The sequence below is a fragment of the Nycticebus coucang genome, chromosome 10 (assembly GCF_027406575.1).
Source record: "Nycticebus coucang isolate mNycCou1 chromosome 10, mNycCou1.pri, whole genome shotgun sequence".
NCBI classification, from domain to species: domain Eukaryota; kingdom Metazoa; phylum Chordata; class Mammalia; order Primates; family Lorisidae; genus Nycticebus; species Nycticebus coucang.
The window spans coordinates 118,857,579-118,882,721 of NC_069789.1; the positions used below are offsets into that span (position 1 = coordinate 118,857,579).

General features: G+C 45.3%; 2 protein-coding genes and 1 pseudogene across 2 annotated transcripts; 1 reads left to right on the forward strand and 2 right to left on the reverse strand.

The window, feature by feature from the left end:
* Positions 1-1,681: 1,681 nt before the first annotated feature.
* Positions 1,682-4,176, reverse strand: CCDC8 (coiled-coil domain containing 8). The gene has a single exon (XM_053604179.1). The coding sequence runs from the start codon at positions 3,399-3,401 to the stop codon at positions 2,079-2,081; it is 1,323 nt and encodes a 440-aa protein (XP_053460154.1). The 5' UTR covers positions 3,402-4,176; the 3' UTR covers positions 1,682-2,078.
* Positions 4,177-10,611: 6,435 nt separating this feature from the next.
* LOC128595506 (ras-related protein Rap-1A-like) lies at positions 10,612-11,311 on the forward strand (annotated as a pseudogene).
* A 1,166-nt stretch (positions 11,312-12,477) lies between these two features.
* PNMA8C (PNMA family member 8C) lies at positions 12,478-14,045 on the reverse strand. Its single transcript, XM_053604182.1, has one exon. It carries the CDS (start codon positions 13,550-13,552, stop codon positions 12,941-12,943), a length of 612 nt encoding a protein of 203 aa, XP_053460157.1. The 5' UTR covers positions 13,553-14,045; the 3' UTR covers positions 12,478-12,940.
* Between the last annotated feature and the right edge of the window lie 11,098 nt (positions 14,046-25,143).

Genomic DNA, 25,143 nt, shown 5'->3' on the forward strand with positions numbered 1-25,143 from the left:
TGTGTATGGAAGTATGTGAGAGTGGCTAGCAGTGTGCGCATGGGCCCATGAGTAGGTATAAATATTGAAATTTATAAATGTGGCGGTGTGAGTCTGAGAGTGTGCGTGGGGCTTTCAGTGTGTATAAAGCACAGGGAGTCTGTGTGCCTCTGTGAGTACCTGTGTGGGCACTACAGGTGTATCTATGTATCTGTGTGTGTGTGGGGGGTTAATCAGAATGTTTGTGAGTGGGTCTGCCTGTGTGTGTGTTTGGGGTGTGTGCTGTGCCTGCATGTCTGGGTCTGTGAGCATGTGTGTGTGTGCATACATGTGTGTGGCAGTGAGGGGTGTGACACAGTGTTGCCAGGGGTGGCTGATGTCTGAAATGCACACAGCTCCGTGTTATATCCATTTTGCCTCTTGCTCGGGGTCCATACACCTTCTTTCCCACAGACCCTGATGTATCCCCAAGACCCTCCAAGCTCTGGACCCTGTGGGAAGGAAAGGCAGAGAGGGACACAGTCTTGGGTGTGTAGAGTTTATTACGTATGTGCCATGCGCTCCACCCATCTGCCGTTTTCTCCCCATCTGAGTTTCTCCAGGAGTTTTGTCTTTGCTGTTCCCTTTCACCTTCCAGCAATCCAGGCAGGCCAGGTTGAGACCACTCTTGTCCAAAGTGGGTAGCAGTGAAGGAGCCCCAACTACCACCACAAGCCTGATATGGAAAGCATGCCTCAGTTGCTCCAAAAATTTCCCTGGTCATTCTGCCTCTTCGTCCTCACACCTGTGAAGTCCACCCCCCAGGTGGGGTCTACACATTGTCTTTTCTCCAAATCCCCCAGGGGCCTCTTTCTTGCCAGAATGTGAGCCATGAACTACAGCTGGATGTCGGCCACCAAGAGGAAAAGGGCTCTAGCAAGGTTACAGGGTACACCATGCAGCAAGCAGCAGGATAGGGAACCACTCCATTCAGAAAAGAACAAGGAAGGGGAAAAAGAAAGATGTGTGGTACGATAGAATTCTTTAATTCCAAGGGAAAAAATGAAGAAACCCAGACCAGGCCTGCAGCCAGACAGGAAAACAGAACTTGGCTTTGGACCACTCCTCTCCATGAATTCCCTTTTCTCCTGCCCTCAGCGAGGCTGGGTTGTGCTCATTTGCTGTTTTTCACTGCTGAGGGTTGAGTGGGGGCACAAAGCAATACAGAAAGACACCCCAACTTCCTCCTAGACTCCACAGGGCCTTGACAGCCCCATTTCTCCCCAGCTCCAAAAAGCAATTATGGAACAGGACAGCCTAACTTCCTTTGGGGCCAGCTCCTATCAAAATGATTTTTCAATGTGTCCAGCGGCCAAGCTGCCCATGTTTGTGGGGCTTGATCCAGACTCCAGGGCCCCACACACAGCTCTAGCAAATCCACGTCTCTGGTGCCAAGGGCCTCAGAATCTGCATCTGAATGTGTTTCCCAGATGATTTTCTGGTACCTCATAACCACAATCAGAGTGAAGTGTGCAAACCCTGGGCCCATTTACTCCAAACCAGCAGGACCTAGGACGTGGGGATGGCAGGCAAAGTGACAACATGAACCCAGGGGTCCCCATCAGGAGAGGTAGGAGTAGAATAACAGCAAAGACCAAGTTACCCTGAAGCACTTGTTAGTTGCCAAGTTCAAAGTCAAGAAATCAGTTTGTAAACATTTTATTTGCTTATTGTAAACATTTTATTTGCTTATTGGCTTGAGCCCTCCTTAAGTTCAAGGAGGAGTCCTCATTAAGTGTGTGGGCATAAGGGAGATAGGAGAAGGAAGGAATTTCTCCCTCCCCTGAATCTCTCCCTTTTTCAAGCTGAGCACCTAGAGTTGCATTTGAGGAAGTTAAAAATCCTAAGTGATGCAACCCCATTGTATCGATTTCTTCATTTATACATTCTTTGGGTCACTACAAGGAGTCAGTATTTTAAAAAAAATCAATGCATGAGATATAAAAATTTAACAAGAAAAGAGTTATTAGGTGGCAATGTGGCAGGTACTCTCTGTCTCTTTCTCCACTTCCATTTTCAAGCAGGAGGGCAGGGGGTGCTCTAAGACCCAAGCCCTCACCTCACAGCTGGTCTTCTATCTCTGCCTGCTCTGCTTCTGCTCTGGCCTCAGCCCTCAGCACCCTGAGGCTCCTGGCCTTGCCTGCCCTGGGGACTCTCTTGGGCAGGGTTGGCAACCGAGGAGTGTGCCAGAAGGCTCTCCGGTGCTTTCGAAACCATGAAAAGCGTCCAGGGGTCTGGAACCTCACTGTCTTGACCTGCTTCCGTGCCCTAGCTCCTGTGGGCCCCTGGGCAGCTGAAGCTTCAGCTTCCTGGGTACCCAGGGCCCCTGTCCTCTGATTATGCGCAGACTCTGCCCTTTGATCAAGTAGGGCCTCTGCTCGCTCATCAGCTACAGCCCCTTCCCCCTGTTCAGCTGCAGCGTCTAGCCCCTGGACAGCTGGGGCCCCTTCCCTCTGGTCATCTATCTCCTCAGCCCTCTGATTATCTGCAGCCTCTGCCCCCTGGTCAGCCTGTACTTCTGCCCCTTGCTGCATGGATGCTGCCTCCTCCTTCCTGCGGAGCCTGAAGGAGGCCCAGTTGACCTTGGGCCTCCATCGTCGGGGGGAGGTCTCAGGCACATCCCCATCTGCAGCATTTCCCACATTATCCCCACGGCTGGTGCTGCTGGGCAATGATGCCCCATTTCTCTCCACTGGGGTTGGGGCCTGCAGGGCCTCGCCCATCCCGGGGCCCGACCTTGGGGCCCAACCCTTCACCCTGCGCTTCAACTTCCCCCAGGACACCTGGCTGACATACTCTCGCCACCTGTCGGCCTTGGACATCTGGGGCCCCAGGTTGTCCTCAAACATCGGCACTGGCAGTTTGAGGCGGGGGCGTGCGGGAGGCGCGCTGGGCTTTTTCTCCCCTCGCCGGAGGAAGGCCTCGACCAGTTCCTCATCATCCTCACTCTCCAGGTCACTTCCAAGGAATTTGCTGCCCAAGTAACTGACAGGCATTTTGCGCACCTTCTTGGTCCGCCTCGAGTTTTTGTTGCCCTTGTCTCTGGAGGTCTCAAAGTCACTGAACTCGCTGTCGCTAGCATTGCTGCTGTCATACGTGCCCACGACCAGGCGCGGCGGAGGAGTTACCATTTGCGGGACTCTCCTTCTCACGCGGGGCTCCTTGGGCTTTTTGGGGGGCTGGGGCGGGTGCGGGGTGTTCTTCTCGATGATGCGGGCCACGTCCTCCAGGGTTCGGCCTTCTTCTTCTAGAAACTGGATCAGCCGCTCCCGAAATTCTGCTTCTTTAGTGGCAGGCTTGGAGATGACCCTCCAGACGCCCCCGGCCAGCCTGACCTCGCGGGGGATGAGCAAATAGTCTACATCGTCCCCGATCTGCAGCATCCCCACCGTGGAGTCTTCCTCCTTGCGGAACACCTTGCCAATCTTCTTAAAGGTCCCCACGGGCTTTAAGGCTTCCACAAGGACGTCCAGATCCACATCTTTGCAGACATCCGGGACGCTCCAAAGGATCAGGCAGTCGGGGGACGGGAGGAAGCCCCAAGGGAACCAGCCCCCCACATGGCTTTTCTCGAGAGTCTTTAAGATCTCCAGGGTGGTATCTGGGTTAAGGGGCAATGAGCCCAAACAAACTACTCGTAGCCCCTAGTCTTGCGAGGTGGAGAGGGTGTGTCCCAGCACCGCTGACCGGAGGGTCTCGCCTCTCCAGCCAGGTATGAGCCAGCTCCACCCAACTTCTCCGCCTGCAACAAATCCGATCTCGGCCAAGTTCGGCTCCCTCAACGACTCGTGGGGCTTACTTCCCAGGATGCTTACGTGAGCCGTGAGCCGCGAGTCGCTGTGAGGTCAGCCCCGAGGCTCAAAGCCCTTTCTAAGCTGGAAGCGTGATGTCCCAGCTCCAAGTTGGGGCGCACAGGCTGCCGGTGGTTCTTCCTGGCTCAGGCACCAGGGACGCGGCTGGAACTTGAGAAAGGACTTCGCAGACAAAGACGGCTCAGCCGTGGCTATTCAATATGGCCGAGGCGCTGGGAGGCCTCAGCTTGGCCCTCCAGTAGGGTCCCTCCCGCCCCCAGGCAGGCCGCCACCAGCTCCAGGCCAACCTGGCCGCGCCTCCCGCCCGCCAGCCCTAGCGTCCTCGCCCTCTGCGGTGCAGCCCAGCGGCAGGAAGTTCCTCCTCGTCCTCCCCCAGCGTGAGGCCCACCTTCCCGGTCTCATCTTACACTCCCGACTCGGAAGACTGACAGGGGGGCTGTCCACTCTCTTCGGGAGGCCTCTCTCCTCTCCCCATAGGGGTGTGGCTGCGTCCTGGGCCTTGCTGGGGCCACCGCTTCCTAGCGCAGCGGCTGAGGCCCACGTCAGCGCCTTTCTCAAAAGGCAGCGGCTCCAAACCTGCGGTCCTAAACGTTTGGCTGAAAAGTGTGGGTTTCAGCCAAGCCTTGCAGACGGGTGTGCTAACGGAGTAGACCTTTTGAGAGCCATTGGAATGTGTTTTACCATTTTTAATTCCCCCGACTGTTGGTACCATAGATTCCTACCTTTATACCCGCACACGTGGGTAGAGAAATTGGTACCGGGGTCTTATTGCGCCAGTCCCTAGCATGGTGCTTGGCTCCCTGTCTGCGCCCAGTGCACAGTTTTGAGTGGGTAAATGAACCTACATGTTGATCAGTAGGGACTTCTCCATCTTATGGTCTGTTCTTATAGTGAAATGCTATGCAGCTGAAAAGAAAATATGCCTGCCTTGTCTAAGGATAGGCAAGTTTTATGGAGTACTTCCTGTAGTAGGCACCATTCCAAGTGCTTTCTATGAATGGACTCATGCAATCCTCCTATACTGTAAGATACCTGAGTATTAGTCTCATACAACTGAGGAAACTGAGGTCCAAGGGAATAAAATCACTTGCTGTATGCCACAGCCAGAAAAATGGTTGAGCCTGGATTTGAATCTGAAACAGTCTGCCTTTTGAGTATAGACCAAAGCGTCTAGATGGGTATACATGCTGGTCACAGGGACAAGCACTGCCCACAGTGGCTGTCTCTGTGGAAGAGGACTCCCAGAGGTGGGAGAGACATGCACTTGTTACTCTACATCCCTTTAGGTTGCTTAGATTTTTATCAATCAAAAATGCTGTTTGGGCCAGATGCGGTGGCAGAGGCTTCTGCCTCTCAAATCCTACACTCTGATTTGAGAGGCAGAAGCAGGAATATTGTTTGAGCGCCTTGAGCAAGAGTAAGATTCTGTCTTTACAAAAAATAGAAAAATTAGCCATGTGTGGTGATGTGAGCCTGTAGTCCCAGCAATTCCAGTTTTGTGAGGCAGGAGAATGGCTTGAGCCCAGGAGTTTGAGGTTGCAGCTAGATATAATGAGGCCACACTGCACTCTAGCACAGGCCGGCAGCAAAGGGAAACTCTGTCTCCAAAACAAAACAAAAAAACCTAACTAAAATAAGTTAAATAAAATCAAGGGTCTTTAGGTCCTTGGGCAAACACCCTGCACCTCTCTCAGCAATGTCCCTCACCTTCCTCTGGCCCCTGTTAGAGCGTCACCATCTCCAGGAGTCTCTCCAGCTTCCTCCCCACCCTTACCCCCACCTACCTTCTCCAGGGAATCCTTAACTCTTACCCTGTGCCACCATCCTTTCTAGAACAAAGTTTTTCAAAGCATAGAATTACATTTATTGGATTATAGAGGAAACCAAAGATAATGAAATGTAGCTGTAAGAGATAATTAAAGAGCCCACAAAATGCTGGTAAACTAATGACTAATACCGGGACAGTATAAAAATGAATGCGTGTAACTTTAACGTATGGCGTGTGATTTTATTTAACTCTGGAAGGATCAGAGCAAATGTTTAGAGAAACCGGGAAAGGAGAGGCAAAAGACAGGAGAAAGGGAAAAAGACACGTGGACTGGAGGCGGGCAAGGTCTCAGCGAGGCCTTTCCACAAATACTGGCTTATTCGGGTTGTTTTTCTCTTGCAGAGCAGCGTCCTTGGGCTTCGCTTGATTTTTTTCCTCCGGGTTAGCTCCAGAGCAGGCGCCGCGTTCAGGGGCCTCCCGCCAACCCCACCCCTCCCTTTTGCTCCTTTGCTGGTCTCGCCTACCAGCGGTCTCCGCGGCAACCCGGGAGCTGGCTGCGCTATTCAGCCTGCGTGTGCGCTGGTGGGACCCAGAGTTGATGAAGGGAGGAGTGGAGGGGGTGCCGTGGAGGGAGGGGATGGGCAGCTCCTCTTCTCTGCCCCTTAAGCCTTCTTTCGCCCTCATCCCCTGAAAGCCAGCTCCCCTGAAAAGCTGCTTTGTAGAGGCCAGAAACAGGGCGTTCAGAGAAGTTTTGAACAGGCCTTCAGAGTTCAAACCCTGAAGAATTTCTGCAGATCCACTTATCAGAGAACCAGGCTGCCCTGTGACTCCTGGGATGTCAGCTGGAGCCTCTCCAGCCCCAGAGAGATCCAGATCTGTGTCTGGAGCACAGAAAATGCTCATAAAGACTTGGTTTCAATCCCTATTGTGTTTTGCTGTAGCCTCAGGCAAATTACTTAACCTCTCTGAGCTTCACTTTCCTCATCCATACAATGAACTAATGATCGTGATAATAGAACAGATTAATAATCCAATCCCTTAGCTACTCATATGAAATGCAAAAACTCTGAATTTAGCACCAATAAAAATATGTGGAGGACCAGGTGTTGTGGCTCACACCTTTAACCCTAGAACTCTGGGAGGCCAAGGCAGGTGGATTGCTTGAGCTCACAGGTTCCAGACCAGCCTGAGCAAGAGCGAGAAAAAAGAGCTGAGTGTTGTAGTGGGCAGCTGTAGTCCCAGCTACTAGGGAGGCAGGGGCAAGAGAATGGCTTGAGCCCAGGAATTTGAGGTTGCTGTGAGCTATGATGCACAGCAACTCTACCAAGGACAATGAAGTGAGACTGTCTCAAAAAACCAAAACGAAAAAGAAACAAACAAACAAAACAAACAACAACAACAACAAAAAAAAAACAAGAGAACAACACGTGGAAACAACACCTGGGTGAATGTGACAATATTTATAGTCAGTTTATGTCTTTTAGTGTCAACATCCCACATTTCACTACAGAACTATTAGTGGGATTATAGGGTTTCCCAGACACACCTCCTTTAACGAATTCCATAATATAAGCTATAGTCATTGTTATCATATTTCTAAAATTCAAAACTCTCTGAACTCTGAACCACATCTGGCCTGAGTTTTGTTATATTGGGCCATATCTCTTGGGGTTAGCAGGATATGATGAACTAATGATATGAAGGCTTTTGCAAGTGCCCATAGTGGGATAGATGTTACTCTCTTTATTCCAGATACATTGCTTCACTTTTTGTATCAGCCCCTGGAAAATAGCCTGAGATCCTGAGAAGCCTGCAAGGTAGAATACAGCTGTGTATTTTGTGTTCTCTTGGCCATTGACATCTGATAACATCTCTTTTACAAATAATGTAGCCCTGGAAAACTGCAGGCAACCCATGAAAGTGGTTTTCAGCTGTTGGATCACTTTTTCCAAATTAAATCTTACATAGATCTCTCTCCTCAAGATATTAAAGAACAGACTTTGTTTTCATTAGCATACATTTATTTTATGAGTTCATATTTATACAGTACAGCACCAACCACAAAGAACAATAAAGAATTTTAGCAGAACCCACTTTTGAAATCAGGGTTTTATAGAGGACAGATGTTGCCCTCCATCAGCGGATACACTCAATTTGTGAATTTTTGTTTGGGATTTGCCATGCCAGTGATATCTTGACTCAGGTAAATAGCTTCAAATGGTAACAGTTTTACATAAAGGCTTGTATTGCAATCCCAGGAAACTCTTTGTAGTCCAGAAAATCTCAAAAGAGAAGTGGTAGGAGATTTGGGGTCCATGGGTAACATTGAATAACTGCTCACATTGTATATCACAAATATAAACATATGGGAAACAACCCAAACACATAAAAAGCATAAGTACAGTCTTTTTTTGTTTGTTTTTGTTTTTTGAGAAAGAGTCTCACTCTGTCACTCTACGTAGAGTGCTGTGGCATCATAGTTCACAGCAACCTCAAACTCTTGGGCCTGAGCAATTCTCTTGTCTCAGCCTTCCCAGTAGCTGGGACTACAGGTGTGTGTCACCAGTCTGGCTAGTTTTTCTATTTTTAGTAGCTCAGGCTGGTCTCAAACTCCTGACCTCAAGCAATCTACTCACCTCAGCCTCCCAAAGTGCTAAGATTACAGGCATGAGCCACCATGCCCAGCCCACAAGTACAATCTTAATGCTGCAATATAAGAAATGTTACAGTATCCCTTACTATACAATGATTATGATTTGATGGGAGAACAGCATGCAACAAACGTCCATGAGGCTTGTGTAGCATTTATTCAAGCTCAGACTCCATGTGCAACAATGAACACAGTAGCATAATATTCTGTGAGTGGGTATGCCTAAGCCAGAAATTTACAAAGAATAAAAAGATCAATATAGAGCTACAAACTTCTTGACCTTGGATTTGCAAGCATTTCAAATATGTTTGGGGATGGTAGGAAAATCTCTGTCTCAACCATTGAACAAAAGAAAAGGATGTTGAGGTTAATGCCAGGATGGGAAATAGAACTCGGACTCTGAGATTTTAGGTTATGTCATCAAAGTTGAATTATAAAAATTCCTCCTGTTTCTTGACAATTACTGGGAGTGCAAGACACTAATACAAATTTCTGACTGAGTTTCTGGCTGCAGAGAATCTCTTATCTTTTGACTCTGATACCGGGGAGGAGGGCAGTAGCTTCCCAGAAATAAGAAAGGGGGTTGGATGCTGGAAGTCACACACATGATTGATGTCTACCGCAGTAAGACTTCGGGGTCTCCAATGTTACCATTTGGTCAGTAAGAATCTGTTGTGTATGTGTGTGTGTGTGAATGTGCACACATGCTAGTGTGTAAATTATATTTTTGAAAAGATTCAGCTCAAACCTTTGCAGATTTCTGAACTAATGGAAGTTTGCAAATTCACAGGTCAGATGCACCTGAACAAGAGATTTGTCTGTTCATGCATATTTGCATTGTACTGTTTTCTTCTTCTTCACCATTGGAGGAGACTCAGCTTACAGACTTGGGGACTTAAAGTTGTTAATTGGTAACTCTTGGAAGTGGCCTTGTAATTATTTACCCCCTTTGGACCATTCCCCAGAAGTCTTGCCTTTCATTCTTTAGAGAGGGGAGCCCATGCTAGGATTTCACTTGGGGAGACCCAGGCCCTCACCCCAGGCACCAACCGGGGCCCTCTTCTGACAGCTTCTGTAAGGGAGACAGGGTGTGGAGAATAACGACAGCTTTTTCGGAGGTTACACCCAGAACAGAGAGTTCCTCAGAGCCAGTTAGCAGGCAGCTCACTTTGCCAGCCATGGTTTCTGCTGGATTTGCGCATAGCAGGGTGGCCCGCGTGGGACAAGTTTGTGCCAGAAGTATATTACATACTTTCAACAGACAGAAAACAGATCTAGAATTTGCAATGACAGAATTTCCAGTAGGGCACAAAGCTAGAGGAGTCTGTACCTCCCCCAGTCCCCCAGCAAGAGGGGTTGTCCCTAACAGGTCGCGGGTGATGGCGGAAGGTGGATAGAGGACGTTCTCCAGAGCAGGGATATCCGTAACACGTTCTTCCTGGACCTGTTTGGGTATTTTGTTTCAATTTTGGTAAGAAACCTGCAAAACCTAGGAATTCGGGACCCTATTTATCCTCCTTCATTTCCTGCAATGGGCGCAGGCGCCTTGGGCAGCCCGCGGTCTCCGTGGCAACCGGCAGAGGCACTGCTGGGCTCTGGCTTAAACTGCGACTGCGCGGCTGCTGAAAACTGGGGTGGTCTCGCAAGTGTCAGAAATCGCTCACGGATCTTTTCCTCATTTAGAAGTTACTCTCACTCACAAAATACCTACACACATACTCAGGTGCTAAGCGCGCACTCTCAAATGTTACCCACGCTACTTTGAATTAGCTGCCCACACACTCCGATGGCACCCACGTTCACTCGCTTGTATTCAAGTAACCCGAATGTTACTCACACCTACTCACATATTTAACATGAAAGCCAAGAGGGCAGGATTTTGGTATGATTTGTTTTCTGCAGTATCCCCGTTGCCTGGCACACTGTAGGTGCTCAGGAAATATTTGTTGGTTGCATGCGTGCATGAATGAATGATCCACACTCAACCAGATATTATGATCACTCAGATATTACCCACATCTATTCAAATGGCACCTATGCTCACTCAGATGTCCCCAAGTAACTCAAATATTGCTCACTTACTCTGAATGCCACAAAGCCAGGGATTTTTGTTGGGTTTGCTCCCTTGCCTATCCCCAGCTCCAAGAACAGTGTCTGGGATGTAGCAGGCATGCAATACTTATCTACAGGATGAATGAATGACCCATACGCAATCAGATGTTGACCACACCCACTCAGCTGTAACCCTCAAGTTAGTTAACTCGGATACAAATATCCGCTTCATTCACACTAGTCAAATGTTACCTGTGCTACTCAGATGATACTCGTTCTTAGAAGTTACCAACTCGTTCCGGAGGCGCCGCCACCGTCGCCGCCGTTCCCGAAACTGTCGCTGCTGCCGTCGCCGCATAGAGCCGGAGCAGGAGCCACAGGTGAGAGGAGGGAGGAGGAGGAGGAGGAGGCGCTGGACCCGGGAGGGGGGATTATCAGTATTTAAACAGACCACATCATGCGTGAATACAAGCTAGTGGTTCTTGGTTCAGGAGACGTTGGGAAGTCTGCTCTGACAGTTCAGTTTGTTAAGGGAATTTTTGTTGAAAAATATGACCCAACGATAGAAGATCCCTACAGAAAGCAAGTTGAGGTAGATTGCCAGCAGTGTATGCTCGAAATCCTGGAGACAGCAGGGACAGAGCAATTTACAGCAATGAGAAATTTGTTCATGAAGCATGGCCAAGGGTTTGCACTAGTATATTCTATCACAGCTCAGACCACATTTAACGACTTACAGGACCTGAGGGAACAGATTTTACGGGCTAAGGACACAGAAGATGTCCCAGTGATTTTGGTTGGCAATAAATGTGGCCTGGAAGATGAGCAAGTAGCTGGCAAAGAACAGGCCAGAATTTCTCAAGACGGTGGTGTTACTGTGCCTTTTCAGAATCTTCTGCAAAGTCAAAGATCAACATTAATGAGGTATTTTATGACCTGGTCAGACAGATAAATAGTAAAACACCAGTGGAAAAGAAGAAGCCTAAAAAGAAATCATGTCTGCTGCTCTAGGCCCGTAGTCAGCAGTAGCTCTGAGCCAGATTACAGAAATGAAGAACTATTGCCTAATTGGAAAGTGCCAGCATTCCAGTATTCAAAAAATAAATCCGAACAGGCTTCTCCTGTTTTATATATTATGTGAAGAATTTAGATCTTATATTGGTTTGCACAAGTTCTCTGGAGAAAAAAAATTGCTCTGTGTATATCACTTGGAAAAATAAGACAATAGTATTTCTCCTTTGCAACAGCAGTTATAACAGATGTGAAAATAAATATACTTGACTCTAATATGATTACAAAAGAGCATGAATGCATTTCAAATGTTAGATATTGCTACTATAATCAAATGATTTCATATTGACCTTTTTATCATGATTCCTCCCTGTCAAGCACTAAAAAGTCGAACCATTATACTTTATATCTGTAATGATATAAATTATAAAATTTCCCCTCAAACTCATTGCATCAGATAACTTTTTGAGTCATTGACTTCATTTTATATTTAAAAATTATGAAATATCTCTTGTCATTATATTCTAATTACAATTGTGCATAATGCTTTGGAAAAATGGGTCTTTTATAGGAAAAAAACTGGGATAACTGATTTCTACGGCTTTCGAAGCTAAAATATATAATATACTAAACCAACTCTAATATTGCTTCTTGTGTTTGCTGTCAGATTAAATTACAGCTTTTATGGATGATTAAATTTTAGTACATTTTCTTTCTTTTTTATTGTTGGGGATTCATTGAGGGTACAATAAGCCAGGTTACACTGATTGCATTTGTCAGGTAAAGTCGCTCTTGCAACCATGTCTTGCCCCCAGAAGGCGTGGCACGCACCAAGGCCCCGCCCCCTCCCTCCTTCCTTCTCTGCTTTTCCTCCCCCCCATAACCTTAATTGTCATTAATTGTCCTCACATCAAAATTGAGTACATAGGATTCATGCTTCTCCATTCTTGTGATGCTTTACTAAGAATAGTGTCTTCCACTTCCATCCAGGTTAATACGAAGGATGTAAAGTCTCCATTTTTTTTAATAGCTGAATAGTATTCCATGGTATACATATACCACAGCTTGCTAATCCATTCCTGGGTTGGTGGGCATTTAGGCTGTTTCCATATTTTGGCGATTGTAAATTGAGCTGCAATAAACAGTCTAGTACAAGTGTCCTTATGATAAAAGGGTTTTTTTTCTTCTGGGTAGATGCCCAGTAATGGGATTGCAGGATCAAATGGGAGGTCCAGCTTGAGTGCTTTGAGGTTTCTCCGTACTTCCTTCCAGAAAGGTTGTTCTAGTTTGCAGTCCCACCAGCAGTGTAAAAGTGTTCCCTTCTCTCCACGTCCACGCCAGCATCTGCAGTTTTGAGATTTTGTGATGTGGGCCATTCTCACTGGGGTTAGATGATATCTCAGGGTTGTTTTGATTTGCATTTCTCTAATACATAGGGATGATGAACATTTTTTCATATGTGTGTTAGCCATTCATCTGTCTTAAGTTACCCACTCACGGGAACAATACCCATCCTCACTCATGTTACCCGCACTCACTCGCATCACCCAAATTCACTCAGAGGCACCTACCCTCCCACGCTCATCACCCACACCCACGCAGACGTCCCCACGCCCACCCGACCTCATCTCACAGCTTCTTGTCAGATGCATGATGCCGTCGCCGGTTTTTCTTGTGCCTCTTCTTGCCCCTCTTGCTATCTCCAGCCTTGCTCTCCTCTGAAGAGTCCAGATGGGGCCCTGCTTCCACCCTGGCGGTGGCCCCAGCCTCTGGCTTCTCCCCCAGCCCGGGCACACAGCACTTTCTTGCAGGCAGCTCTCTGGGGCCCTTCACTGTTGGGCACAGTTCCTGTCTCAAGACCCGGGCCACATCCTCCACCGTCCTGCCCTCGCTCTGCAGAAAGAGGTTCAGCTTGGCCAAGAATTCAACGTCCTGCTTCCGCGGCATGTAGACCACTCTCCACACACCGCCCTTGCCCTTGATCTCCCTGGGGACCACAGCGTAGTTGATGTCCTCCGCCAGCCTAATGATGGCTGCCCTGGATCTCTCTTCTTCCACAAAGGCCTTCCCAGCCACCTCGAACTTGCCTAGAGGTTTCAGGGGGACCCGTATGATCTCTTCAAATTCCTCGTGATTGCAGTCCTCTGGGATCCCCAGGATCATCAGGGACTTGTAACTGTCCACCTCCAGGGCCTTGCACCCGTGTTCCAACAGTGCAATGTCCTTTACGCCGAACAGCATCTTGCCCAACTCTTTGAGGCAGCAGTATGCCTGCTGGCGCGCACCAGAGCCGCCTCGGGAATCCAAAAAAGTATCCAGGATGCCGGAATCCCTTCTCAAAGGCCACGGAAGATTGAGGGCTCTTGGGCCGGATGCTGCACACAGGCCCACTTTGTTCAGCTAGTTAGAGACGCCCCCAGACACTGTCCGCAGGGCTGTGAGATGTCCGTGGTCTGTAGCCTCCCTCAGAGGGCGCTGGTGGGAATTCCCAAGGACTTACGTCTGTCCAAGAAGCTGACTGGTGGTTCCCGGGCAGGGCCGCACCAGGGAGGGTCTGGAGATGCTCTTTTCCCTTTCTCAGCGATGGCCTTCCCAAAGGTCTTGCAGACCCCAATGATCTGAGCAGATCTCCCTGGCAAGGTGATGTGAGAGGGGCCTGGCGGGCAGGAGGTTCGTCCCTCACCGCTGGCGCAGAGGTCGCTCTCCGTGCCCTGCGGCCGCCGGAAGAAGAGGATGTGGCGGATGCACTTGTCTCTCAATGACGTCACCACCTCCTTCCCCCGCTCAGGCTCCGCTGTCTCCTTGGCAACCGCTGGAGCATCGCCTCTGCCATTGGCCGCCTGGCTGCGTTGAAATCAGAATCCGAGGAGGTTATTCGCGGGTGAGAGGTCAGCCACTCGTCATAAGAAGTGCCCTCCCTTCTCGTTTGAGAAATGGCTGATGCCAGGGAGTAGGGGCACAGGGAAGCATCTTTTGTGGTCAAAAGTAAAGAAATGCTCCAACAATGAGACCACCTGGAAGGACACAGGAGCCAGCTTGAAAAGCTCCCACTGCCAAACTTTGGGACAATTTGAGTATCAATGTTAAAAATATGAAAAACAGATTATAATACTTTGACTGAAACAAGGATCCATGTCCACATAGATACAAGAAAACGAATGGAAAGTTTGGTGAGGAATGTGGGTTGTTACACAGTCTCAAAGTATCTGCCTGTACGATACTTATTTATCAAAGGGAGTAGCGTGTCTTTACAGTGGGGTCGTTGTTTGTAGGACACACACTGTAATGTTCAGGTTTGATGGGGCAGGAGATTGGAACCTTACTCTCAAAGTGGTTCAGGGAGGAAAACATTCTTTGTACCATATTTGCAACTTTTCTGTGTCTGTGATTGTTTCAAATAAATTTTAGAAAAGAAATAAGAAATGTCCCCCACCCACATGATCACCTCTGCAAAGTCCATTCCTCCCCTCCCTGACCCCATTAATAAAGTCATAATATTTGGGTTAGATTGACATCCTTCGTACAGCCACCTCCAGCGATGAGCACCCATTGGTTTGAACTAACCAGCATAATCTCACCTCCCTTCCCATAGTGACTGGTTCAGAAATGGTCACTCAGGTAAACTGGGCCAAAGCTAATTAGTGCAGGATATCTCCCTGGTCATGGAGAACTCTGTAAGCCCAATTAGAATGAAGAATGAAGCTAAGAACTTCTGTGACGAGCATGGGAGAAATACTCTTGTTTTTCCTTCTAGACGGGAAAGAATAAGCTTGGGAGCTGCAAAAGGCCATCTAAGAACCATGAGACAAGCCATTTTGTGGATGAATTTTGCACCAGAGGAAGGCAGAGCTGAGAAAATAATGAACAATCACAAGCCATAGTCAGGATGACATCATGTGCCTCAGGATCAAATCATACCTGAAATCTACATCCTCTGAAACTTCATTCTTAAGAACTGTTGTTATTGCAATACAACATTTATAGATATATGTGCACAAATTGTAAATGAAAATCCATTAACTGAACACATTGTGTTCTATAAATAAATAAATGGACATCACTACATCCCAGAAGAATCCCATGCTTTTTCCAGTTACTATATCCCCTCTTCAGGGTAGCTACTATCCTGACTTTCAACAGCATAGATTAGTTTTGTCTGTTTTTGTATTATATATAAATGGAATTACATATTATGTGCTCTACATTTCTTGGTGAACATATGAGTACATATCTGTTAGTTTTAAGCCTAAGCAAACGTTCAGCCTCAGCCGATCAGTATCTGCAGTCAAGTTTCCCAACGTAGTTTTACCATTTTATGCTTCCACTAAGCAGTGTGTGAAAGTTCCGGTTTCTCCACATTCTCATCAACACTAGGTATTATCAGACTTTTCACTTTGGGTATTCTGGTATATATCTCATTATGTGTGTCCTGGGTAGACTCTTGTTGTGTTTTTAATATAAATATTGCTAATAACCAATGAAATTGAGATTCTTTTCAGATGCTTTTTGGCCATTTGATTATCATGTTTTGTGAAGTCTATTAAAATATTTCACTTATTTTTCTGCTGGGTTGTCATCTTTTTCTTTTTCTTTTTACTTTTTTATTGTTAAATCATAGCTGTGTACATTAGTGCAATCAAGGGATACAATATGCTGGTTTCATATACAATCTGAAATATTCTCATCAAACTGTTCAACGTAGCCTTCATGGCATTTTCTTAGTTATTGTATGTAGACATTTGTGTTCTGCCTTTAGTAAGTTTCGCCTGTACCCATTCTAAGATGCACCGTAGATGTGGCCCCACCCATTACCCTCCCTCCCCCCTAACCTCCCCCCTCCCTTCCCCTTCCTTGGCCCTTTCCTCAAAGTCTTGTGCTATATTTGGGTTATAGCCTTCATGTGAAAGCTAGAATTTAGCTTCATAGTAGGGCTGAGTACATTGGATACTTTTTCTTCCATTCCTGAGATACTTTGCTAAGAAGAATATGTTCCAGCTCCATCCATGTAAACATGAAAGAGGTAAAGTCTCCATCTTTCTTTAAGGCTGCATAATATTCCATGGTATACATGTACACAATTTGCTAGTCCATTCGTGGGTCGATGGACTTGGGCTTCTTCCATGACTTAGCAATTATGAATTGGGCTGCAATAAACATTCTGGTACAGATGTCTTTGTTATATTGTGATTTTTGGTCTTTTGGGTATAAACCTAGTAAAGGAATTATAGGATCAAATGGCAGTGCTATTTTTAGGTCTCTAAGTATTCTCCAAACATCCTTCCAAAAGGAACATATTAGTGTGCATTCCCACCAGCAGTGTAGAAGTGTGCCCTTTTCTCCACATCCACGCCAACATCTCTGGTTTTGGGATTTTGTTATGTGGGCTACTCTTACTGGGGTTAGGTGATATCTCAAAGTAGTTTTGATTTGCATTTCTCTGATGAATAAGGATGATGAGCTTTTTTTCATGTGTTTGTAGATCATGCGTCTGTCTTCTTTAGAGAAGTTTCTCTTCAAGTCTCTTGCGCACCCTGAGATGGGATCATGTGTTCTTTTCTTGCTAATATGTTTGAGTTCTCTGTGGATTCTGGTTATTAGACCTTTATCAGAGGTATAACCTGCAAATATTTTCTCCCATTTGGAGAGCTGTCTGCTTGCTTTACTTACTATGTTCTTGGCTGTGCAGAAGCTTTTTAGTTTGATCAGGTCCCAGTAGTGTATTTTTGATACTGCTTCAATTGCCTGGGGAGTCCTCCTCATAAAATATTCACCCAGGCCTATTCCTTCAAGAGTTTTCCCTGCACTTTCTTCAAGTATTTTTACAGTTTCATGTCTTAAGTTTAAATCTTTTATCTAGTGAGAGTCTATCTTAGTTAATGGTGAAAGGTGTGGGTCCAGTTTCAGTCTTCTACAGGTTGCCAGCCAGTTCACCCAGCACCATTTGTTAAATAGGGAATCTTTTCCTCACTGAATGTTTTTAATTGGCTTGTCAAAGATCAAATAATGGTAAGTAGCTGGATTCATCTCTTGGTTCTCTATTCTGTTCCAGATGTCTACTTCTCTGTTTTTGTGCCAGTACCATGCTGTTTCGAACACTGTCAATTTATAGTACAATCTCAGGTCTGGTAGCATGATTCCTCCTGCTGTGTTTTTATTGCTGATTAATGTTTTGGCTATTCGAGGTTTTTTTCTGATTCCATATAAAATGAAGTATTATTTTTTCAAGATCTTTAAAATATGACAATGGAGCTTTAATAGGAATTGCATTAAAATTATATATTGCTTTGGGTAGTATAGACATTTTAACAATGTTGATTCTTCCCAGCCATGAGCATGGTATGTTTTTCCATTTTTTAACATCTTGAGCTATTTCTTTTCTTAAAGTTTCATAGTTCTCTTTGTAGAGATCTTTCATGTCCTTTGTTAGGTATACTCCCAAATATTTCATCTTCTTTGGCACTCCTGGGAAAGGAATAGAGTCCTTGACTGTTTTTTTGGCTTGGTTATTGTTGGTTTATATAAAGGCTACAAATTTATGGGTGTTGATTTTGTAGCCTGAGACATTGCTGTATTCCTTGATCACTTCTAAAAGTTTTGTAGTAGAATCCCTAGTGTTTTCCAGATATACGATCATATCATCTGCGAAGAGTGAAAGTTTGATCTCTTCTGACCCTATGTGGATACCCTTGATCACCTTTTCTTCCCTAATTGCAATGGCTAAAACTTCCATTACAATGTTAAAAAGCAGTGGAGACAATGGGTAGCCTTGCCTGGTTCCTGATACAGGTGGAAATGATTTCAATTTAACTCCATTCAATATGATATTGGCTGAGGCTTTGCTATAGATGGCCTCTGTCAGTTTAAGAAATGGCCCTTCTATACCAATTTTCTTAAGTGTTCTGATCATGAAGGGATGCTGGATATTATCAAAAGCTTTTTCTGCATCAATTGAAAGAATCATATGGTCCTTATTTTTTAGTTTGTTTATGTGCTGAATTACATTTATAGATTTACGTATATTGAACCAGCCTTGAGACCCTGGGATAAATCCCACTTGGTCATGGTGTATAATTTTTTTGATGTGTTGTTGCATTCTGTTTGTTAGGATCTTATTGAGTATTTTAGCATCAATATTCATTAGTGATATTGGTCTATAATTTTCTTTTCTTGTTGGGTCTTTCCCTGGTTTGGGGATCAAGGTGATGTTTGCTTCGTAGAATGTGTTGGGTAGTCTTCCTTCTCTTTCTATATTTTGGAAGAGGTTTAGTAATATAGGTACTAGTTCTTCTTTAAAGGTTTGGTAGAATTCTGACGTAAAGCCATTTGGTCCTGGGCTTTTCTTTTTAGGGAGATTTTGTATAGTTGATGCTATTTCAGAACTTGATATAGGCCTGTTCAACATTTCCACTTCATTCTGGCTAAGTCTTGGTAGGTGGTGTACTTCCAGGTATTGGTCGATTTCTTTCAGATTTTCATATTTCTGAGAGTAGAGTTTCTTGTAGTATTCATTAAGGATTTTTTGAATTTCTGAGGGGTCGGTTGTTATTTCATCATTACCATTTCTGATTGATGAAATTAGAGATTTTACTCTTTTTTTCCTGGTTAGGTTGGCCAAAGGTTTATCTATTTTATTGATCTTTTCAAAAAACCAAATTTTGGATTTATTGATCTGTTGTATAATTCTTTTGTTTTCAATTTCATTTAATTCTGCTCTGATTTTGGTTATTTCTTTTCTTCTGCTGGGTTTGGGGTTGGAGTGTTCTTCCTTCTCCAGTTGCTTGAGATGTCCTGTTAAGTTATTAACTTCCTCTCTTTCTGTTTTCTTGAGGAAGGCTTTCAGTGCTATAAATTTCCCTCTTAGGACTGCCTTTGCAGTTTCCCAGAGGTTCTGGTAATTCATGTCTTGATTGTTGTTTTGTTCCAAAAATTTGGTGATTTCCTTCTTAATCTCGTCTATAACCCATCTATCCTTCAGCAAAAGGTTGTTTAGCTTCCATGTTTTTTTGTATGGGTATGCAGGTTCCTGTTGTTATTGAGTTCAACTTTTATTCCATGATGGTCTGAGAAGATGCAAGGAATAATTTCTATTTTTTAAAATTTTCTGAGGTTAGATTTGTGGGCTAGGATGTGGTTGATTTTGGAGTATGTTCCGTGGGCTGATGAGAAGAATGTGTATTCAGTCTTGTTGGGATGAAATGTTCTGTAGATGTCTGTTAGGTCCTGATGTTGAATGGTTAAGTTTAAATCTAAAATTTCTTTGCTTAGCTTCTTTTTGAAGGATCTATCCAGCACTGCTAAAGGGGTGTTACAATCTCCAGCTTCTATGGAACTGGAGGAAATCAAGTTGCTCATGTCTGTTAGTTTCTCTTATAAATTGAGGTGCGTTTTGGTTGGGTGCATAAATATTAATAATTGAAATCTCATCGTATTGAGTATTACCTTTAACAAATATGAAGTGTCTACCCTTAACCTTCCTTATTTCGGTTTTTCTGCTTTCTGTTTGCCTGGAGTATAGATGACCATCCTTTCACCTTGAGTCTATATTTGTCTTTTAATGTAAGATGCGATTCTTGTATGCAGCAGATATCTGGCTTGAGTGTTTGTATCCAGTCAGCCAATCTGTACCTCTTTAGAGGACAGTTCAAACCATTCACATTAATTGAGAATATTGATAAGCCTTTTGAGAGTCCGGTCGACATTTTTAATCCTTTTGCGACTGTGGAAGTTGGAATTTGATCAAAATATTCTGGGTAGGTTTACTTTTGTGGTGGAGGATTACGCTGGTCTTTATGAAGGATAGGTCTGAGAATATCCTGGAGAGCTGGTTTAGTTATGGCAAATTTCTTCAACATGTGAATGTCATTGAAGTATTTAATTTCTCCGTCATAAATGAAACTCAGTTTAGCTGGGTACAGGATCCTGGGTTGAAAGTTATTTTGTGTTAGGAGATTAAAAGTCGATGACCATCCTCTTCTAGCTTGAAAGGTTTCAGCAGAGAGATCTGCAGTTATTCTAATATTCTTGCCCTTGTAAGTGATGGTTTTCTTTTATCTGGCTGCTTTCAGAATTTTCTCCTTCCTATTAACTTTAGTGAAATTGATTATGATGTTTCTGGGGGATGTCTTATTTGGGTTGAGTCGTGCTGGAGTTCTGAAACTGTCTGCTATCTGAATTTTAGAATCTCTTGGCATGTCTGGAAAGTTCTCCTTCATAATCTCATGGAGAAGAGACTCTGTGCCTTGTGAAGCCACTTCATCTCTTTCGGGGATCCCTATAAGACGAATATTAGTTTTCTTCAAATTATCCCAGAGCTGTCTGAGAGAGTGATCTGTTTTTGCCCTCCATTTCTCTTCCTCTTTGAGAGTTTGGGAGCATTTGAAAGCTTTGTCTTCAATGTCAGAAATCCTTCCTTCTGCTTGCTCCATTCTGTTACTGAGGGATTCTACTGTGTTTCTCAGATCTTTGAGGGCTGCAACTTCTTGTCACAATGTGTCAAAACCTTTGGTAATTTGGTCTTTGAATTTGGTGAATTCTTGAGATATCTTTTGGGTTACTGCTTGGAATTCTAAGCGATCTTATTTGCTATCCAGATTCTGAATTCGATTTCTGACATCTCAGCTGTTTGTTTGTGCATAGGATCTTGTGCTGTGTCTGCCCCATTGATCCTTGGGGGAGTTGATCTACTCCGATTATTCATATTGCCAGAGTTTTTCTGTTGATTTCACCTCATGATTGTTTTTCACCATTGCCTCTGGCCATCCTCAGAGTTGGGGAGGTGTCTCTCCAAGATTAGACCCCAGCAGGATCACTCTATTGTTGCTGGATCTTTGTAGGGAGTGACCCTGTGTAGTTCCTCTGGGGCTGCCCCAGCCAGGGAGTTCTGGTTGTGGAAGCAGCTCCAGAGTGTGACACAGTCAGATCCAGCAACAGGGCAGGAGGTGGTACACACGGTTCTTTGAGTTCCTGGCAACCAGTGACTTTGGCACAGAGAGCCCAAGGCTCCAGCAGTCTCTGGCCAGGAGAAGGGCTCTGCACAGAGGCAGGGAGGGCTCCAGAGGGCACACAGCTACCAGAGTCCCTGGCCAGACCAGCGGGCCGGTGTGGAGAGTATAGGAGGGAGAACGCAGGGTTGCACGGGCTCCCACAGTTCCTGGTCAGGGCATGCAGAGGCCCGGTGGGTGTGGGTGGTGGGTCGGGGGTCCTGGTGCAGCTGTTATGGAGGTCTGGGTATCACCAAGCCCAGGAGTTTGAGGTTGCTATGAGCTGTGACGCCACGGCACTCTACCCAGGGCAATAGCCTGAGGCGCCAGTGTGCCAAAACCGGTCTCACTCTGCCCCTGAGGGTTAAGGCTGTAAGGCAGCTCTGTCCCCACCTTTAGGCTGCTTAGTCACTAGGTTACTAGCTCCCTCCGGATCCTTGCTCTGTGACCCTGAGGGTAGAGCTTGCTGGGGCAGTTCTCTCACAATGGTTCCCTGCAGCCCACAGCCGAACACTATTAGCTCTGTCCAGCTAAGCGGCTCAGTCTGGGGCCCTAGACAATGCCCAAAGTTCTCCACACTCCTGCTCAAGCTCTCCCCAAGGCAGTTCAACTGAGTGCCAAGTCCAAAAACACCGAAACAGTTCACAGTTCACATTCCGGTTTGCAGTCTCACTGCTGCTTGTACTTACGGCTGCCGTCGATTGAACACACGCAACCACTTGCCAGTTTTCCACTGTTTTTGTTCTCTTCTTGGGGCCCAGAAGTCCCTTGCTGACTTCCTGTATCCTCAAAGGGATGATTATAGGCAGATCCCACCAGCCAGAGATGCCTGGAGTCTTATCTCCCCAGACTCACCGTACCCTGTTGCAGGGAAGCTGTTACTCGGCCACCATCTTGGATTGTTTGTCATCTTTTTCTTATTGCTTTTCCGATCTTTATATATTCTAAATATTACCTTTATTGTTTTAAGCTAATTTGATTGTGATCAGATGACAATCTGGTATTTTACATCCCAAAATACAGCTTATCTGAAACAGAAAGACTCATGAGTACTTAGCATGCACACATTTTGTTTCGTCTTTTTCATATCTAATAATTGTTATGGCCATGAGCTGATTATTTTTACAACAGAGGCAGCAGAGGATATGTCTAGTGACATCTGAGAAACTTCTCTCTCAAATTTTAAAGCTACTTCTCTAACTTTCAAAGCATGTCCTCTGGGCTATCCTGGAGGCAGATTGAACAGGTAGTGAGATCTTGAAGGCATGTCTGATGGGGACCTGCAAGCGATCTAGGATGTGAAGCCTCCTCTACTCCTGAAAATCAGTCTGTCCTCCAGATTCGATCTCTCTGAGACCTTACACCCAGCTCTGTTTGGTTAGCAACTTTTCTCTGATGTTCCCACCATCCCTTCCTCCGTCCTTCCCTCCCCAGCTTTGCGTACGGTTGCCTAAGGTTCAATCCTTACACCATGTGGCTCACAGTGGACCTGTTTCCCTGTTGAGAACTCAACCATGACTTTGCCTTTATAAAATGACAGAGCTGGACTAATAATGTATTACTTTTCAAGCTTTCCAGTAAAGAGTTAGAGCAGAAAATGTGCCCTCTCAGGGTTTCAGGAACAGCTCTTCAACAGAGATTTCTCTGAAGTCCTACTTTGTTACTAAAAATTCACATTCCATAACATAGCATTGTCTGTTTTCTTTCCAAAGGTGAAGTAGAATTAGAAATGCCATATATTTGCCGTGGATGTATGAATCCTTGGCACTCCATTACATGTCCCTGGGTTGATACACGTTTCTAATGGAGAAGCAGGCAACAGAATGGTTCATTTATTCAACCCACCAGTATTTACTGAGAGATTTCCTTGTCCTAGGCTTGGGGCAATGTACTGGGCATACTTGAGTGAGTGAGACAGGCTCTGCTTTTAGGAGCTCAGTCTAGTGGTTATGATAGGCTGGCTCAGCCTGTTTATAGTCAGAGAAACCCTATAATTACCACAGAGTTGTGTTGTGATCCCTAGTGTGAGGTGTATAGAATGTAAGAGTTGGGCTGAGTTTTTTTTTTTTTTCTTCGCTCTTTTTGGCTGGGGCTGGGTTTGAACCCACCACCTCCGGCGTATGGAGCCAGCACCCTACTCCTTTGAGCCACAGGCGCTACCCAGTTGGGCTTAGTTTTCTGGGACATGTTTTGTTATAGTTTAAGAGAGAACGCAACAAGTGCTTTGGGGATCCTGAGCAATTAATCCTGTCTGGCTTTATCTGGGAAGGCTTCCTGGAGGAGGTGACATTTAAGAAATCTTTATGGATCCTTATAATAACCATGACAGTGATACTAAATAAATAATATTAAATAATGAATAATACTTAAAAACAGTAAAACTTAACATTTACATAGGGCATACTATCTGCCAGACAACCACCCAAGTTTTCCATGTGTACTAAGGCATCTGATTTTCACAACAGTCCCTAAGTTAGATGTTGGGTTTTTTGAGACAGAGTCTCACTCAGTCACCCTGGGGTTGAGTGCTGTGGTGTCATGGTTCACGGCAACCTCAAACGTTTGGGCTTAAGTGATCCTCTTGCCTTAGTCTACTGAGACGCTAGGACCATAGATGCCAGCCACACCATACTATTTTTAAAGATGGGGTCTTACTCTTGATCAGGCTGGTCTCAAACTCCTGAGCTCAAGCAACCCACTCACCTTGTCCTCCCAGAGTGCTTGGATTACAGGTGTGAGCCACTGTGGCTGGCCTTAGATATTGTTTTATTGAGTCAATCATGCCTTCATTCACTGAACATTGCTGAGCAGCTAAATCAGTTAAGCCCTTATCTGGGGCTAGATAGCTAGTGAGATTTTAATATTAATTTAATTTCTTTCTGTGAAGTTTTTCTTTCTGTTCAGATCATTTACCCACTTCTTTTTTTTAAATTAGGGTTTTCCTTCCTTCCTTCTTTTCTTTTCTTTTTTGCCGAGGAGCAAGAAAGCTTTACAAATGAAGTCAATCAGCTTATTATTTGTACCATATGTCATGACTAAGTTACTTCTTGGTTGGATTCAAGGCACTGGGGATACAGCAATGAATGAGACAGACAAAATTCCCTGATCTCCAAGAGCTGACACCCTATTGGGTAGGCAGAGCAAAGATAATTAAATAAGATACACATATAATGTGTTATGTGGTGATAATGAGAGATTATGGGGCAAAATAAAACAGCAGTGGGCAGGGAGAGTCAGTCACAGCATATGTAAGGGGTGGGGGGCTATGATCATTGCAGTGTTCCAAGTAAAGGCTTTGTGGAGATGATGGTTGAGAGCAAAGACTTGAAGGAGGGAAGAGAGTGGCCATGTGACTATTTGAGGAAATGCAACCCAAAGAGAAGGAAGCACCAGTGCAAAGGCCCTGAGGCCAGAGCCTTCCTGGTCTGTTTGAGGAATAGCAGAGACCACTGTGACTGTGGCAGAGGGAACAAGGGAGAGTTGAGAAGAAATTTGGAGAAAAAGCAGATGGCATGAGAGAAGAGGTGAAGGCAAGATCTTGTAGGTAATTGAGGGCCAGGGCACTATAGGAGTTTGCCAGGCAGGCAAGTTGTTGGCATTGGAGGGTGTGGATTTCTGAGAGTTGAGGAGAAGTAATTAATACCCTCCTGCAGCAAGGGTATACAAGCATGTATTTGCGTATCCATGAGCCCAACAGACATCAATACAAATAAAATGAAATACCAGGTGTTCTGGAGTGGATAAGAGGGGACCTAAGCCATGCTGGGAGTCTGTCCTGTTTGAGGTTGTGTCTATAGGACGTAGAACAAGGTTCCATAGTGCCACTCCCGCTAAACGTCCTCCTGGGAGGTT